The following is a 14,383-nucleotide window of genomic DNA, read 5'->3' as shown; positions in this document are numbered from 1 at the left end:
GTGGTTTCTGTACCCAGAATGAAGGGGAAGCACAGCCGGAGGAACAATTGATATCATCTCATTGTATAGAAAAGCGCTTTCAAACTGTGCTTCTGAGAACTCTAGGGGTCCCACTGAGATGCTTAAACAGGAAGGGAAGAGATAGTAACTCATAATGGGAAGTTGTCAAATTCATGTCCATTCAAGCTTTACCAAGAGTAGCTTCACCTTCATATATTTTTGTGTCCTATTTCTGGTAAAGATTTCACTTGGAAAAGGAATTTTGGCAAAACAGTTGGTATAGGACAATCTTAACAGAGGGTTGGCCCATAGCTCATAAAGGTAGGGGACCATCTTTTCCCACTCCATCCTGCTGAACAAGTTCTTGCCCTGCTTTTCCTTCATTCCTATTGGCTCAAATTTCTAACCTGCCTGAGTTCCAGTCTTGATTCCCCCACAATCAGACATAGGAAGAGCATAACCTTAGGCAGAGTCCAGTTCTCAGTTTACTGTTACTATGACAATTTTAAAAATCATTACTGAACCCTTTGCTGACCAAGGAGACATCCCCTTAAAGCTGTTGACAACTTGGTGACTCAGTACCATCCAGCAGTTATAAAGCAGAAAGTTTTGATTTCATTTAAGACATTTGAGCATAATCTTTGATGATGTGTTTATGCTGAAATTTGCAGTTGACATCAGCAGGCTGGGCAGTTTAATTTTTCCAACCTTCCTCTATGGCTCATCTCCTTGATAACTGCTGCTTAAATCACACACTAGTAGCTTTTTCCTTATCAAATATTGACTTTTCAAACTGTTTGGCCGACCCTTTTATTTTTCATATCAGAACCCAAAATGTAAGCCAGGCACTTATTTGTGTAAATAAAATTATATTGGAACACAGGCATGCCCATTCGTTTAAGTTTGCTTTTCTCTCTATAATAGCAGAGGTGAGTAGTTGTGAAACTGGAGGCAAGGCCCATAAACCTAAAATATTTACAGTCTAGCCCTTTACACAAAAACTTGTTGACCTCGACTGTCTCGTTACGTGGCTTACAACAGAATTCTAACTTCTGGACATGTGGCATGCTAAACAATCAGTAACGTCCTTTTATTTTCTTAAAAAATGTTTGTTCAGTTATTTATGACTGCATGGTCTTAGTTGCAGCGCATGGGTTTAATTGCCCCACGGCATGTGGGATCTTAGTTTCCTAAGACCACGGATGGAATCCACACCCCCTTGTTGGAAGACAGATACTTAACCACTGAACCACCAGGGAAGTCCCCAGTCATGTCCTTTGAATACTCTTACTCTCTGATGGTCTCATAAGCGTATCTAGGGATATACTTCTGCCTTATCTGTTCTACCTGTGTTTTTTCAATTCTTTGAACAGCCTCTCTTTGTACCCTCAACGTTTAGTTCTCTTCATCCTCTAAAACTGCCAGCCCTTTTTAAAGAGTGGGAAGAGAGAGGGGTGAGACTTTACACCTGGCCCTAGAACACACACACCCCTACATATATATACTCAATGCGTAGATAACAAGGTGCCAGTCACATGGACAGAAATCAGGTTTGGTTGCACTTTATGCCCCCTCTACTCCACTCTCCCAATTTCATATTTGTTGTGGTCACAGCAGTGTATTTTGTGAAGGAGTCTGATACGAGGAGTTTGATAAAGGGAAAGGGAGGAGGAACAGATTCCACCCAAGCTGGATGCTGGATTCTGTAAGCAGAGCAGCCACTGCTCAGAAGATGAGTAGTTAAGCTGTACTTGAAGAAGAACAGGGATGATAATGCCTCTTTCCTGCCGTCTAAATGCCCTGTGGAGTGAGAGAAGACTTCAGTCCCTAGGCTTGTGAATCCCTTATCTTTCTAAAACGTTAAATTAATTTTTAAAGCTATTTATTCAAAGTTGACTTAACCACTAGAATAGGAAAGATCAGACAAATCAGCTGCAAGAAATGAAGTATGAGGAAACCCGAACTCTTTGACAAAGTATTCCTGGGAGTAAATGTGTTGAATGAAGCCAGCGGGTAAATGATAAGGGCCTTTACACTGTGGATGTAAGAAGGCAATTTATCAAGAGTACATGAACTCTCCAGTGACCACAAGTCAGGAGGAAACGAGAGTGGAGGAGGAGCCCTGAAAAAGTACATTTGAAACACGAAAAATTGTGTGTGTGTGCGTGCACTTTTAAATACTTGTATTAATATGCAGAAATACTGGTGTATTAAAAGAGGAGCTGCTCAGTGTGTGCACCTATGGTAGCCTGCATTGCTCAGGGAGAAGGTTATTGGGAATTGAGGGGATTGAGGCATTCGACCAGACAGTGGTTAGAACTTGCAGAAACCTTGGGTGCTTGCCGGTAGAATTAGGTAGATTTGAGCCTGGTGGTTGTCTGATGCCCACTTAGGTGAGCATCTTTCAGGCTCGCGTGTTTCTCTCTTTAAATCTCTAGAAGGTCATACCTGTATAACTCTGGTAGCTAATCCGGTGCTTTTGCCTTCTCTTCGGTTCACAGGACCTCTCATTCATTATCGCAGTCATCTTTGCAGCATCTCTTTGAGCCCTGTGGATGGGACAATGCTGTATCTTAATGGGTCACTCTAGAGAAACTGAGTAAAAATGTTTATCTGCAGTAGGGTTCTCAGTAACTCAGATAAGGATGGGGATGAGAATGAATAGCCTTATCTGGCTTTCAGAGCTAGGGCAGAAATGTGATTTCTCAAATTTGAGGAGAAAAAGGCCTAATTATTGAAATATTAGTTCCACTGAACATATTTACTCTGAGAATGGTCATCCTCAGTTTTCTATGCTGAGATGATACAGCTGAAATACACACGAATTCTCATACTTTGATTTTAGTCATTTTTTTTCTATTTTCATCTCATACTAAACCCTTTATCACAGCTGCTAATAAAAGTACCTATTTATGACCTGAATTTCTTTTTTTGTTAATTTCTTATGAATAACTTAGAGAACACTAAACTAACGGGTAAACAACAAGAGGAGTATTTTGGAGAACTGAGTCTTGGAATAATTCCTCTTAGCTAATTCAGCTTAAGGTAAATGACCAGCCCCCATCTGCCCCCCAGAGGTCAGCCTTTCTTATTCCCTCTGGATTAACCTCTTACCCCTATAAGTCCAAAGAACACCCTCCTCTTCCTCTTTAAGCCATCCAGGTATGTTAAGGGGTGAATCTTACTCAGAACAGTGATGCTGGTTGAATGTTCAGTTGGGGCCTGAGTTGGCAGCTGTGTATGTGTTCCTCCTTTTGGTGCAGGGACAGGCGACACCATGGTGACTTGGGTTGAGTCCTAGTTCAATTAGCAAATTAATTGGGTTTTTAGTGCCAGCCATAGTCATTTAGAAGCCTCCGTGGTGGCTCTCTTCCTGCAAACAAGTGTGTTTTGTGTCTGCTGTTGTCTGGACTTTATAAACACATGAAATACAGAAACATAACCAAGTCGGGAGGAGGTGGGACGAGCGCTGTGCACATTACACCGTCCTGTTTCGGTTATCATCCAGGTATAGAAATGGAGACGCAGCCCCCCGTGACTTGCAGTAACTGGCTTCTCCTTTCTTTTATCTCCGCCCTCTCCTCCTTCCCTCTGCCTTCCCGCTGCCCCTGGACCTCCGGCGGGACCACCGCAGCCTTGGATAAGCTCAGCACGCAGCACCTGTACCACCCCACGCAGGTGGAGATCGTGCAGTCCAACGTGGTGTTCGACATCAGCAGTCTGATGCTCTACGGCACGCAGGCGGTGCCCGTGCGGCTCAAGATTCTACTGGACCGTCTCTTCAGCGTCCTGAAGCAAGAGGAGGTGCTCCACATCCTGCATGGCCTGGGCTGGACGCTGCGCGACTACGTCCGGGGGTACATCCTTCAGGTAGGGGGAGGCGCCAGAGTGGTGTCTTAGGGCCAGCTGGAGGAGGGCTGGGGTAGGAGTCCTGGGCCAATCCTGCCCTCCCACCCCCTGCAGGCCCAGGCATGCATGCCCCATTCTGGTTAACATGGTCCTTCCGGCGGGCTGGGCAGGGGATTGGAAAGCAGGAACTGTCTGCCAGCCGGCGGCGCCCAGGCTCCATGGTGAACGTTAGAAGGGAGATGGTAGCCTGTTGCTTAGGGTTGCTCTGTTTGCATTCGTCTGAATTCAGCTCCCTTTCCCTACAACATGGGCCTCCCAGCTTCCCTGAGTCTTCTGGAAGCCTCCTCTGAAAGGGAGGGCTCAGAGGTGGGTGATGGGTATGCGGCAGTCTGAGACTGCTCTTCATCTGGGTTTAGCAGAGTTCGTTCTCACACTTAACCTGGTAGGTTTGGTACTTCCTTGGTGGTCTTTGCACCCTAACCGTTTATTGCTGCTTCATCCAAATCAGAGGAAAAACTGTGTAACCTCTGTAGTAAACTCCCTGCTTTTGTAACCAGTAAACCCTTGCATTCCAAAAGCTGCAGACCTGGTTACAGACTTGGCCTTCACAGCAGCTGTTCCTCCTGCTTGAGCCCCTTCTTTGTGTCAAGGGCATCTCGGGTCTGGTAAGAGACTTTTCTGAAGGCCGGCAGCCTCCACTCCCCATACCCCTAGGCTCCTCGCCTTTTCTGTCTTTTTTATTTTTATTTTTTTTGCCGTATCTCCTAAGTCGTTATGCATTGTGTACTTTGCCTCTGAAATGTTTTTATGGCCGTCTGTCTTCCTACGACCCTTGAAGGGTAAATGTTGAAAGCGGCATGTTGGGAGACCCCAGGATCCAAAAAGACCACACTGGACGATGAAGAGATACTCCCTCTTGCCAAAGGAGATCGCAGTTGGAGAAGGTAGAATCTGAAGCAATGTTTTGAAGTTTCTCATGGGGAATAATACCAGGAGAACTGACCCCTTCAAAAAAAAAAAAAAAATGGTTTTGGCTCTGCCAGGCTTGTTGATTCCCCAAACCAGCCTGTGATGTGTGTAAGGCTACCAGCTTGGTGTGTAATGAGTGAGGGTTGAGGGGGTAGAATTTCGCCCTTGCTTTAACCTAGCATGAACACACACACATTCCTATCGTTCTCCAGGTGTTAGACAGGGCAAGTGAGCAGACCGAGGGCTGTGCGGAAGTAAAGAAAGAGGGAAGGTCGGAGAAGGTAGAATCACCTGTCTGCTCCAATGACTGCTTGGTTAGCGTAGAATCATTTTGTAGTGAGATGTCAACTTGGGAAGGCACGGGGAATTTGGCTCTCAGAAGATGAGATGATGCTGATAACAGGAATAATTATATATTACGTTTTCAGTTTATAGAAGACTTTCACAAGCATTATCTCATTTGCCTCGGGATGGGTACATTTCACTGGGGTGAGTGGAGAGTTAAGTCCTGGGTGGTCAGGGGGACCTGAGGGGGTCCAGGAGAAAGAGGCCAGAAAGAACGAAGCGTGGAAGCAGATTCACAGTCCCTGCTCCTGCCAGCCTAGAGGTGCACGCAGTGCCGTGTCTTTCTCCAGTGGTTTCCGCATGGGGTTAGTAATGTCCGTTTGGGGTGGATTTTACCCTACAGGAAGGAACAAACCTCTTGCAGCGTTTCGAATGGAACTGTCAACTTGGCTAAGCGCTCTTTCCTTTATTAAAAAATTAGAGTAATATTCCCCAACCTGTTCCCATTTTACTGCCTCACTGTGATGCTTAGTTCTGACACCGATGCTTTACTTTTGCTCTACGTGTCTGTTTTTGCCTGAGTTACCTGGACCGTACGTGTGGCCTCTTTATGGAAGCACGTGGATACGTGCATGACTGTGATGACTCGCCATCATGACAGCCCAGTGTACCATGGCACTGTGATGGCAATAAACACAGAGTCTGCTAGTTGTCCTGGGGTGTAACCCTATTGTTCTGCCTCGAACAGTGCCTGTTCTGTGTTTTACTTGAAATTACTACTGAGGTGTTAATTTTTCCTCAGTATTTCACCATAACTTCTAGGGCAGGCATAGAAAACATACTCCACGTTTTGTTCTGTATGAAGGCCTCAGATTTAAAAATACAAATTACAAGAGAAGTGAAATTTCAGAGGAAAATTCATCAAAGCCATTAACTAATATTTATAGTCTCTAATTTGGGGGTGAAGTACTACATAGAAGAAACACTTTCAATTATTGTGACTCTTAAATTATAGGTAATTTTCATTAATTTCATGGCAATTTTGACAAAGTCTCAAATTTAATATAATATTTTTTTCTCAGAGTCTAAAATTGACATTTTGAGAAAATTGTAGATGATTTTTACATTAGAGGAACACTATGTTTAGTTTCTGTCTTGTTTTATTGGTAGGATTGATGTAATATGAATTTTATTTAAATGATGCTTTTTGTTATTCAGCATTTATCATCTACTTGTTTCTTATGAAAACAATTCTCAGTTTAAGAAAAAAGCAAGAAGTTGAAGCACATAACGCTGTTACTTATGTAGTGAGACAATGATCATTTCATTAAAAAAAAATAGGCTATTTAGAAATAAACCTTTTTTGTCTTAAGCCATGTTGTTTGATTATTGGCCAGTATTTTTAAAATTATATATAGTAATGATAAGGTATGCTCAAAAGACTTTGAATATAATTACATGTAACATATTTGAGCAGGTAGACTGTAAAATGTGCATCCAAAGGTTGTGGAAACCTATAATGCACTATTAGTGTACAAGTCATTTTATCTGGCTAAAACTCAATTGTCTTGTAGCCCTCAAGGCATCAATTTTAGCATTATTGCTCTCAACAACAGTATATTGAATATTATGTCAGTTAAAGGAGAATAATTATCAAGGCAAGTTAGGGTGGCTGTTAGTCTTACCACATATTGACTTGGTTAGCAGTTGGCTATAGATTGTGTTACTGGGCAAATGAAGATGTACTGTAAGTTGAACTGGTAAAGCCAGGATATTAATTTAACTCTCTCTGGGTCCAAACCTACATCCCTCATGTATAAACACAGCCACTTCTGGTTTCAGAAATACTTTTGAATGGGTAAAAAGTATCTATCGTAGTATCTGATCTGATTTTGAATTTTTGGATGTGGGAGAAAGAGGGGCTGGCTGTTCGAAACTATCCTTTGCAAGCATGTTTGAAGAGGTTATTAAAAGAGAAAGGGAGATGATAGTGGTGCCATAGATTTATTTAAAAGACTGGCAATTTTTTTAAGAATCCTGTACTGTTTCTGTAAAATTGCTTTTAACTTACATGATTATCTGTGTGATTCATAAGCTAACCAGCAGGCTGTAAACTGCAGAGCATGACGTGGATTACAGTGAGTTAAGAATCCAGGTAGTATCTTAAAGGTGAAGAACCCAGTATTCTCCAGTGTACCAATTAAAGTGTTCATTCATAAAGTGCCAGAAAAGTAAAGCAAATTTTAGGCATTTTCCCACACAACAGAAAAAGGAAGAAATAGGCCATCTGATCCTAAAAAAGCAACATGAGGCATTTTTTTTTTCCCTGCTGCTGAAGAGTCATTCTTATTTCAAGTCTATATCTCATGGTAAATCTATTGACAAGGGCTAAAAGCAGTATCCTGTTCTTTCCCCATTTTCCCTGACTATGACCCAGGAAGTGAGAATATGGGTGGTTATCGCTGTTGAATTTAATCATTTGAAAATCAGCCGTTCACACAGTCTCCTTGGCAGTTTGAACATGTAACTGACTTGCCTGGGCTCATACGCCAGCCCATGTGTGGAAATCTCCTCCTTTGCAAAATGAGTCCTGCCAGGATTCAGGGAGCCATATCAGACACTCCAAATAATTAGCTGAGGTGTCAGCAGCCTGGTGAGAAAACGAGCAGTGATGCCCATTTCAAGTCACCTGTGTCTTGAAAGAATCAGAACTAATAGAACAATCAACCCTCTAGGAGAACATTTCCTCGAATATCTGGGCCCATTGATCTTGGAGGTCCAACTTAAACATTGGGAGGACCTCTACTCTGGAACCTTTCCTTAGAGCCTTATGATAGTTCAGTTCAATTCAGTCGTGTCTTGACTCTTTGCGACCCCATGGACTGCAGCACGCCAGACCTCCCTTTCCATCACCAACTCCCGGAGTTTACTCAAATCCATGTTTATTGAGTCGGTGATGCCATCCAACCATCTCATCCTGTGTCGTCTCCTTCTCCTCCCACCTTCAATCTTTCCCAGCATCAGGGTCTTTTTAAATGAGTCAATTCTTCGCATAAGGTGGCCAAAGTATTGGAGTTTCAGCTTCAGCTCAGTCCTTCACAATGAATATTCAGGACTGATTTCCTTTAGGATGAACTGGTTGGATTTCCTTGCTGTCCAAGGGACTCTCAAGATTCTTCTCCAGCACCACGGTTCAAAAGCATCAATTCTTCGGTGCTCAGCTTTCTTCACAGTCCAACTCTCACATCCATACATGACTACAGGCAAAATCATAGCTTTGACTAGACGGACCTTTTTTGGCAAAGTAATGTCTCTGCTTTTTAATATGATGTCTAGGTTAGTCATAACTTTTCTTCCAGGGAGCAAGTGCCTTTTAATTTCATGGCTGCAGTCACCATCTGCAGTGGTCTTGGAGCCCCAAAAAATAAAGTCTGTCACCCTTTCCACTGTTTCCCCATCTATTTGCCATGAAGAGATGGCACCAGATGCCATGATCTGTTTTCTGAATGTTGAGCTTTAAGCCAACTTTTTCACTTTCCTCTTTCACTTTCATCAAGAGGCTCTTTAGTTCCTCTTCACTTTCTGCCATAAGAGTGGTGTCATCTTCATATCTGAGGTTATTGATATTTCTCCTGGCAACGTTGATTCCAGGCCTTGTGATAACGTTAGCATAAGGCTCTGAGAAGTTCCAGAGCAAGTGATTTGCGAGGTTAGATAAGTAGCTTCCACTAACCTTGCTTACTTCATAGCCTCTTTCTGTGAAGCTCATCAGAAATCTTCCATTCCTGAACACATTCAATTCTTCTTCATCTTGGGGCACCTGCACGTGTGGGTTCTTCTGCCTGGACTCTTTTACTCACTGGTTGTCCACCAGAGTCCCGCTTTTTCACAGAGACCTTATTCAGTCCAGCTTAACCCATGTAGGTCTTTTCTCACATGGTTGTCTCTCAGAATTCTGTATCCCTCAAGCTCCAATACAATTTGAAATAAATCAAGTCAACTGTTAAAATGTTTTTTCCTGGCTTCCTCACTCAGAAACACTGTGAAGCCAGGGTACTCAGTACATACTTGTTAAATGAATGGGTAAAAAATTCTGCTTCACTTGACATAACTTGATGTTTCACTGTGGAACCCCTGGTATATCCAATGACTTCATTTGGTCCAATGGCCCTTCATCTTTCTTTAGGTGTCCTGGGGATCAAAGGCTGTAACAGCAGCTGGGCCACAGAGGGCAGGAAAAAGAGAAACAGAAGCTCCACCCCCCAACACCCCCTAGCTAGTGGTCTGTGTAGAGTAAGTGTTTTGTGGTATCCATGTGGTAGGCAACATCAATATTAAGCAAACACTTGGATTAAACAGCCCTTTGTGGAGCAAGTTCACATACATCTGCTCTTTGAATCCTCTCTGTCACACCACCCTCTTGTAGGAATTGCCAGTGAATTAACTTTTGTAGTTGTTGGAGCTCGAAGAGGTCGAGTGACTTTTCCTTGATCACAGAAACTGTTAATTAGCAAAACTTCCAGAGAATTAAGAACCACTTACCTCTTGTTCATCACTGTAACCTGCCTCCCAGCCTGGCACGTAATAGTGCTTGCTAAATACTGGATGCAGGAAGTTTTCAAATCTGATTCCAATGTGGGTCTCTGACTCTGTGAGCAGTAAGACTATCAAGCTGTGATATGTGACGGTCTTGTAGATCGAAATGGTGTGGTTTGGGGAACATAGAAGGCCGGAGAAATATTCAGTAGCAAAATTAGGTGAAATTGGTTCCTGTTTTGGGTTCCTTTTCTTGCCTATTTCCTGATATTCCACCTATATCAGCTTCCCTTTGTTTTCTGATTTCCATGACCCAAATTTTTCCTCTAGATCTAATGCTTAGTAATGCTTCATTGTCAATGCTCATCTTTGACTAACCTTTCCAGGGATACATGCCTTTTGTAATTGAGTGTAAAAAACTGAAGGTTTTATACCTAGTAATTAAGATTTCAACTGTATCATGTGCCAAGAGTGGAGCAGAGACGAAGTAGCTCTTTCCTGGTCCATAAAAGGATATCAGGTTGGATGGTAAAGCAGGAACTGGGTGCTGGGTAAGAAGATTGGGCCAAAGTCTTGGTCCTGCCACCGATTATTTATGTGAACATGGAAAATGTGCCATTCTTAGCCATGGTTTCTTCATCTCTAAGTTGAGATAACCCTTTATACCTCTCTTGCTTTTTGGATGGTGAAATTAAGAAATAATGTGGATAAAATCATGTTGTAAACTCTAGTTCCAGTTGGTACTTTCATTTACATCTGTACATAGAGTTGGATCTCTATAGTTACAGCAGGACAGTGTCCATTCCAGGCTCAACATGTTTCTCTGTAGATGTCAGATGCTTAGTAAAAGACAGGAAGTACGTTTTAGCCATTAGTTAATATCACTAGGATAAACGCTAGTTCTTATTGGACTGCAAGGAGATCCAACCAGTCCATTCTAAAGGAGATCAGTCCTGGGTGTTCTTTGGAAGGACTGATGCTAAAGCTGAAACTCCAGTATTTCGGCCACTTCATGCGAAGAGTTGACTCATTGGAAAAGACTCTGATGCTGGGAGGGATTGGGGGCAGGAGGAAAAGGGGATGACAGAGGATGAGATGGCTGGATGGCATCCCCGACTCGATGGACATGAGTCTGAGTGAACTCTGGGAGTTGGTGATGGACAGTGAGGCCTGGCGTGCTGTGATTCATGGGGTCACAAAGAGTCGGACACGACTAAGCAACTGAACTGAACTGATAGTAAATAAACTATAAAATCCTAGTGGGCTAACACAGTAGAAATTTCTTTCTCCTTCTCAGCCAATGTCCTGTGTGGCGAGTTCTTTCCTCCCTGGGTGATTTGAGGGCTGTAACTTAGAGCCACTCTGGTGGATCGGATGGTAAAGAATCTGCCTGCAGTGCCGGAGATGTGGGTTCGATCCCTGGGTCTGGAAGATCCCCTGGAGAAGGGAATGGCAACCAAATCCAGTATTCTTGCCTGGAGAATTCCATGGACAGAGGAGCCTGGTGGGCTATAGTCCATGGGGTCACAGAGTTAGATACCATGACTAACACTTTCACTTTTTTTTTTAGGCCTTCTGCCATTTTATGGCTCTGCCTCTCTGTGGGACTACAGCTTCCTCTTCCTGATGGCAGCCCCTAGAGAGTGTGGGTGGAGGGGCAGTGGGGAAGGTTTGCATGGACCAGGCCTGAAAGTGGGTCACTTGGCTCCGCATGTCGCTAATGAGAGCTTACATCTGATTAGGGCCATGTGACTGGGGGGAGCTGGGACACTAGTCCCGCCGAGCAGTCGCTCCCAGGGGTGCCTCCGCACCTGCAGAATGCCCACAGGTCAGTGCCCCTCTCATGTGTGGTGCAGCAGCCCACATTCTGCCTGCTTTTTAAACAGTTAGGCCAGGAAACTTTGGGCAAAGATGAGTGTAGTTAAGGCAAATGTGTGAGTTTGAATCCTGGATCCAGTTCTTACTAGATGTGTGAAAATAGAGCCTCAGACTGGGCTCCCTCACCTGTAAAGCAGGGATACTCACTACCTCATGGGTTTATTGTGAGGATAAACTAAGATGATGCACATAAAGCATTTAGTCATGCTGCTTGCTAAATGTCCATAAATGTAAACTGTTAACATGATGATGAATAAGATGGTGGTATAGGCTGCTCTAGACTGTTGCCAGCCTGACCATTTTAGAGCTGTGTGTATAAAGCAGATTTAAATCCTGAATATTTTGCATTCCACCATGACTCTTAGAACAGGGTGTCTTCCCAGCCAGTCAGGTGAAAAGGTAGATACTATTCAATTGTAGATAAATAGTACATACATACCCGTGCATATACATACATACACACAAACTTGCATGTATATATGTACATGGTACATGTGTGATTACAAGTAAGAGACAGGAGAGGATCGTGACAAAGATTTTGGACTTTGGAGTGAAACAGACGTGAGTATGAACCTTGGTTTACCTCCTGATAGGTCTGTTACCTAGGATAGATTATTTAACATATTTGTATCTTAGTGTCTTCATCTATAACGGTTGATGAAATGATATGTATAAAGTCCTTAATGCAATAAGTAGACTGCAGCATTCTTATTGATATTAACCATTACTACATTGTGTGTGAATGTACATGTGAGCTTTTTTTGAGTAATGACTTATTCCATTTATGACTATTATTTTATTACCTTTGCATTTCTCTATTTCATCAACTCTTTCAATACCCTTCCAAGCACCTGGCACAGAATGAATGAGTACTTGATGAATTTATTTAAATGGTTAGAGTCTCTGGGCTTTCACTCCATTGCATGATGTAAAATTTACTTTAAAATAGGCACCGTTTTTAATGGCTGTTTTCTGACCTGAGAGATTTCTGAGGAAATTTGTGAAACAGAAAGAAAATGGATCTAGGTATACATTCACTTAGGTAGTCCTTCAAATAGCCAGTTGTATTGATAAATTACTCTGTGCTGAGTACACCAGAAAAGATCTCTCAGGAAGCCTTCTTTCACATGGAAGAAACATCTTTTAATAAATCATAGGCATTAAGCTCAAAGCTATAAGAATGTACAGATAGGAGGGATTATTTGACTTCAACTAAAGGTCAGATTATCACCACCATCATGTAAGGGGTCTTTGCATCATTTCCACAATATGTGAATTTTTCAGGCAAGAAGGATTGCAGGTGTGAATGGTCAAGATCCCCCCCGTCTTTGGCAAAGATATACAAAAGTAGATGGTTCAGGACAATGTACTATATTTATAGTGTCTGATTTCCCAACTGCTTGGACTATTCTACAGACATTATCCCAGCGATCCTCCTAACCTCCCTATTAGAGAGAGAGTTTCAGAGACTATTATCCCTGGTTCTAAAGTTATCGTGGATAAAGGCCTCTCAGGCAGGGTCAGAACTGGAAAAGGAATACAGGGATTTTTGAAACCCTGGCCAAAGCTCTTAACTATTTGAACAGCAATGAAAATAAACACCTTATATCCAAGGACATAGCTTGATGTTTTGTACTCAGGGCTAAAATAAAAATATTCCTCCCTTTACCCTTGGAAAGTAGAAATAGATAGCTCACCAAATACTAAAGTGGAATGCAGCAACTACCAGAAGAGGATTTGTGTCCGTGGGAGGTGGAGGGAGGGTTTGTGTATTGCACAAAAGGAGCAGAAGTGAGCCCAGATCTCACTGGCTATTTGCCATGGTAAGAACCAATTCAGATTTACTTGAAATTGATATTCTCTGTGATGGCATCAGTTAAACCCTATAATCTCCAGAACAACATAAGAATGCTCCTTGTTGAACCTAAAGTGGAAAGTTGTTGGGTTTTCTTAAAATAGAAAATGTAGTCTGAGAGTCCAGACCTCAGTTCTACAACCAATTAGTTCTCTAGTCTTGCAGAAAGGAAATAATTTCTGTAAGCCTCATTTTCCTGATGATACCTTCATGATGGAGTTTTGAGGATAAAAGGTAGTAGTTTCTTAAATTCATCTCCTCCGGGGGATCTTCCTGACCCAGGGATCAAGCCCACGCTGTTATGTCTCCTACATTGGGGCGGGTTCTTTAACACTAGCGCCACCTGGAATGCCCCAGTGCTCAGTATGCTGTGCTGTGCTTAGTTGCTCAGTCGTGTCTGACTTTTTACGACCCCATGAACTGTAGCCTGCCAGGCTTCTCTGTCCATGGGGATTCTCTAGGCAAGAATATTGGAGCGGGTTGCCTAGATCCTCCTCCAGCTTTCTTCCCAACCCAGGGATCGAGCCCAGGTCTCCCACATTGCAGGCAATTCTTTACCATCTGAGTCACCAGGAAAGCCCAAGAACACTGGAGTGGGTAGCTTATCCCTTCTCTAGGGGATCTTCCCGACCCAGGAATCGAACCGGAGTCTCTTGCATTGCAGGTGGATTCTTAACCAGCTGAGATACCAGGGAAGCCCCCCAGTGCTATGTGTATAGTATGTGTTAATTCCTTAAGGCAAGCAGTTTTCCAATTCCACACCCACCAAAACTCCTTAAGTTCCTAGAGCATCAGAGCTTTGTCATTCTTCTACATGTCCATGTATTTTCTTTGAGCTACGGTGTCCTCTAATGTTTGGCTCAATTGGACAGAAGGGGCTGGTGGAGAATGAGAGGGGCTCGCACAGGAACTGAGCTCTATCATGACTATAGCAGGAATAGTGGGCAGGTTCTCAAGACCCGATTGTAGACTTCCATCTGTTTCTTTGGACTGACTTTCATTTCAGATGCT

General features: G+C 42.9%; 1 protein-coding gene across 10 annotated transcripts in view; it reads left to right on the top strand.

Moving 5' to 3' along the window:
* BNC2 (basonuclin zinc finger protein 2) overlaps positions 1-14,383 on the top strand; it is a 485,586-nt gene that overhangs the window by 335,759 nt on the left and 135,444 nt on the right. For all 10 annotated transcript variants that reach the window (XR_011465180.1, XM_070375936.1, XM_070375932.1 and 7 more), the window contains one exon: positions 3,635-3,870. Coding sequence is in view for 9 of the 10 variants with exons in the window: in XM_070375936.1 (XP_070232037.1) it covers positions 3,635-3,870 (236 nt within the window). In the remaining variant the exon portion in view is untranslated. The remainder of the gene's footprint in view (positions 1-3,634; positions 3,871-14,383) is intronic.

Source organism: Bos mutus, chromosome 8 (assembly GCF_027580195.1).
Source record: "Bos mutus isolate GX-2022 chromosome 8, NWIPB_WYAK_1.1, whole genome shotgun sequence".
NCBI lineage: Eukaryota > Metazoa > Chordata > Mammalia > Artiodactyla > Bovidae > Bos > Bos mutus.
This window is presented reverse-complemented; position numbering and strand designations above follow the sequence as displayed.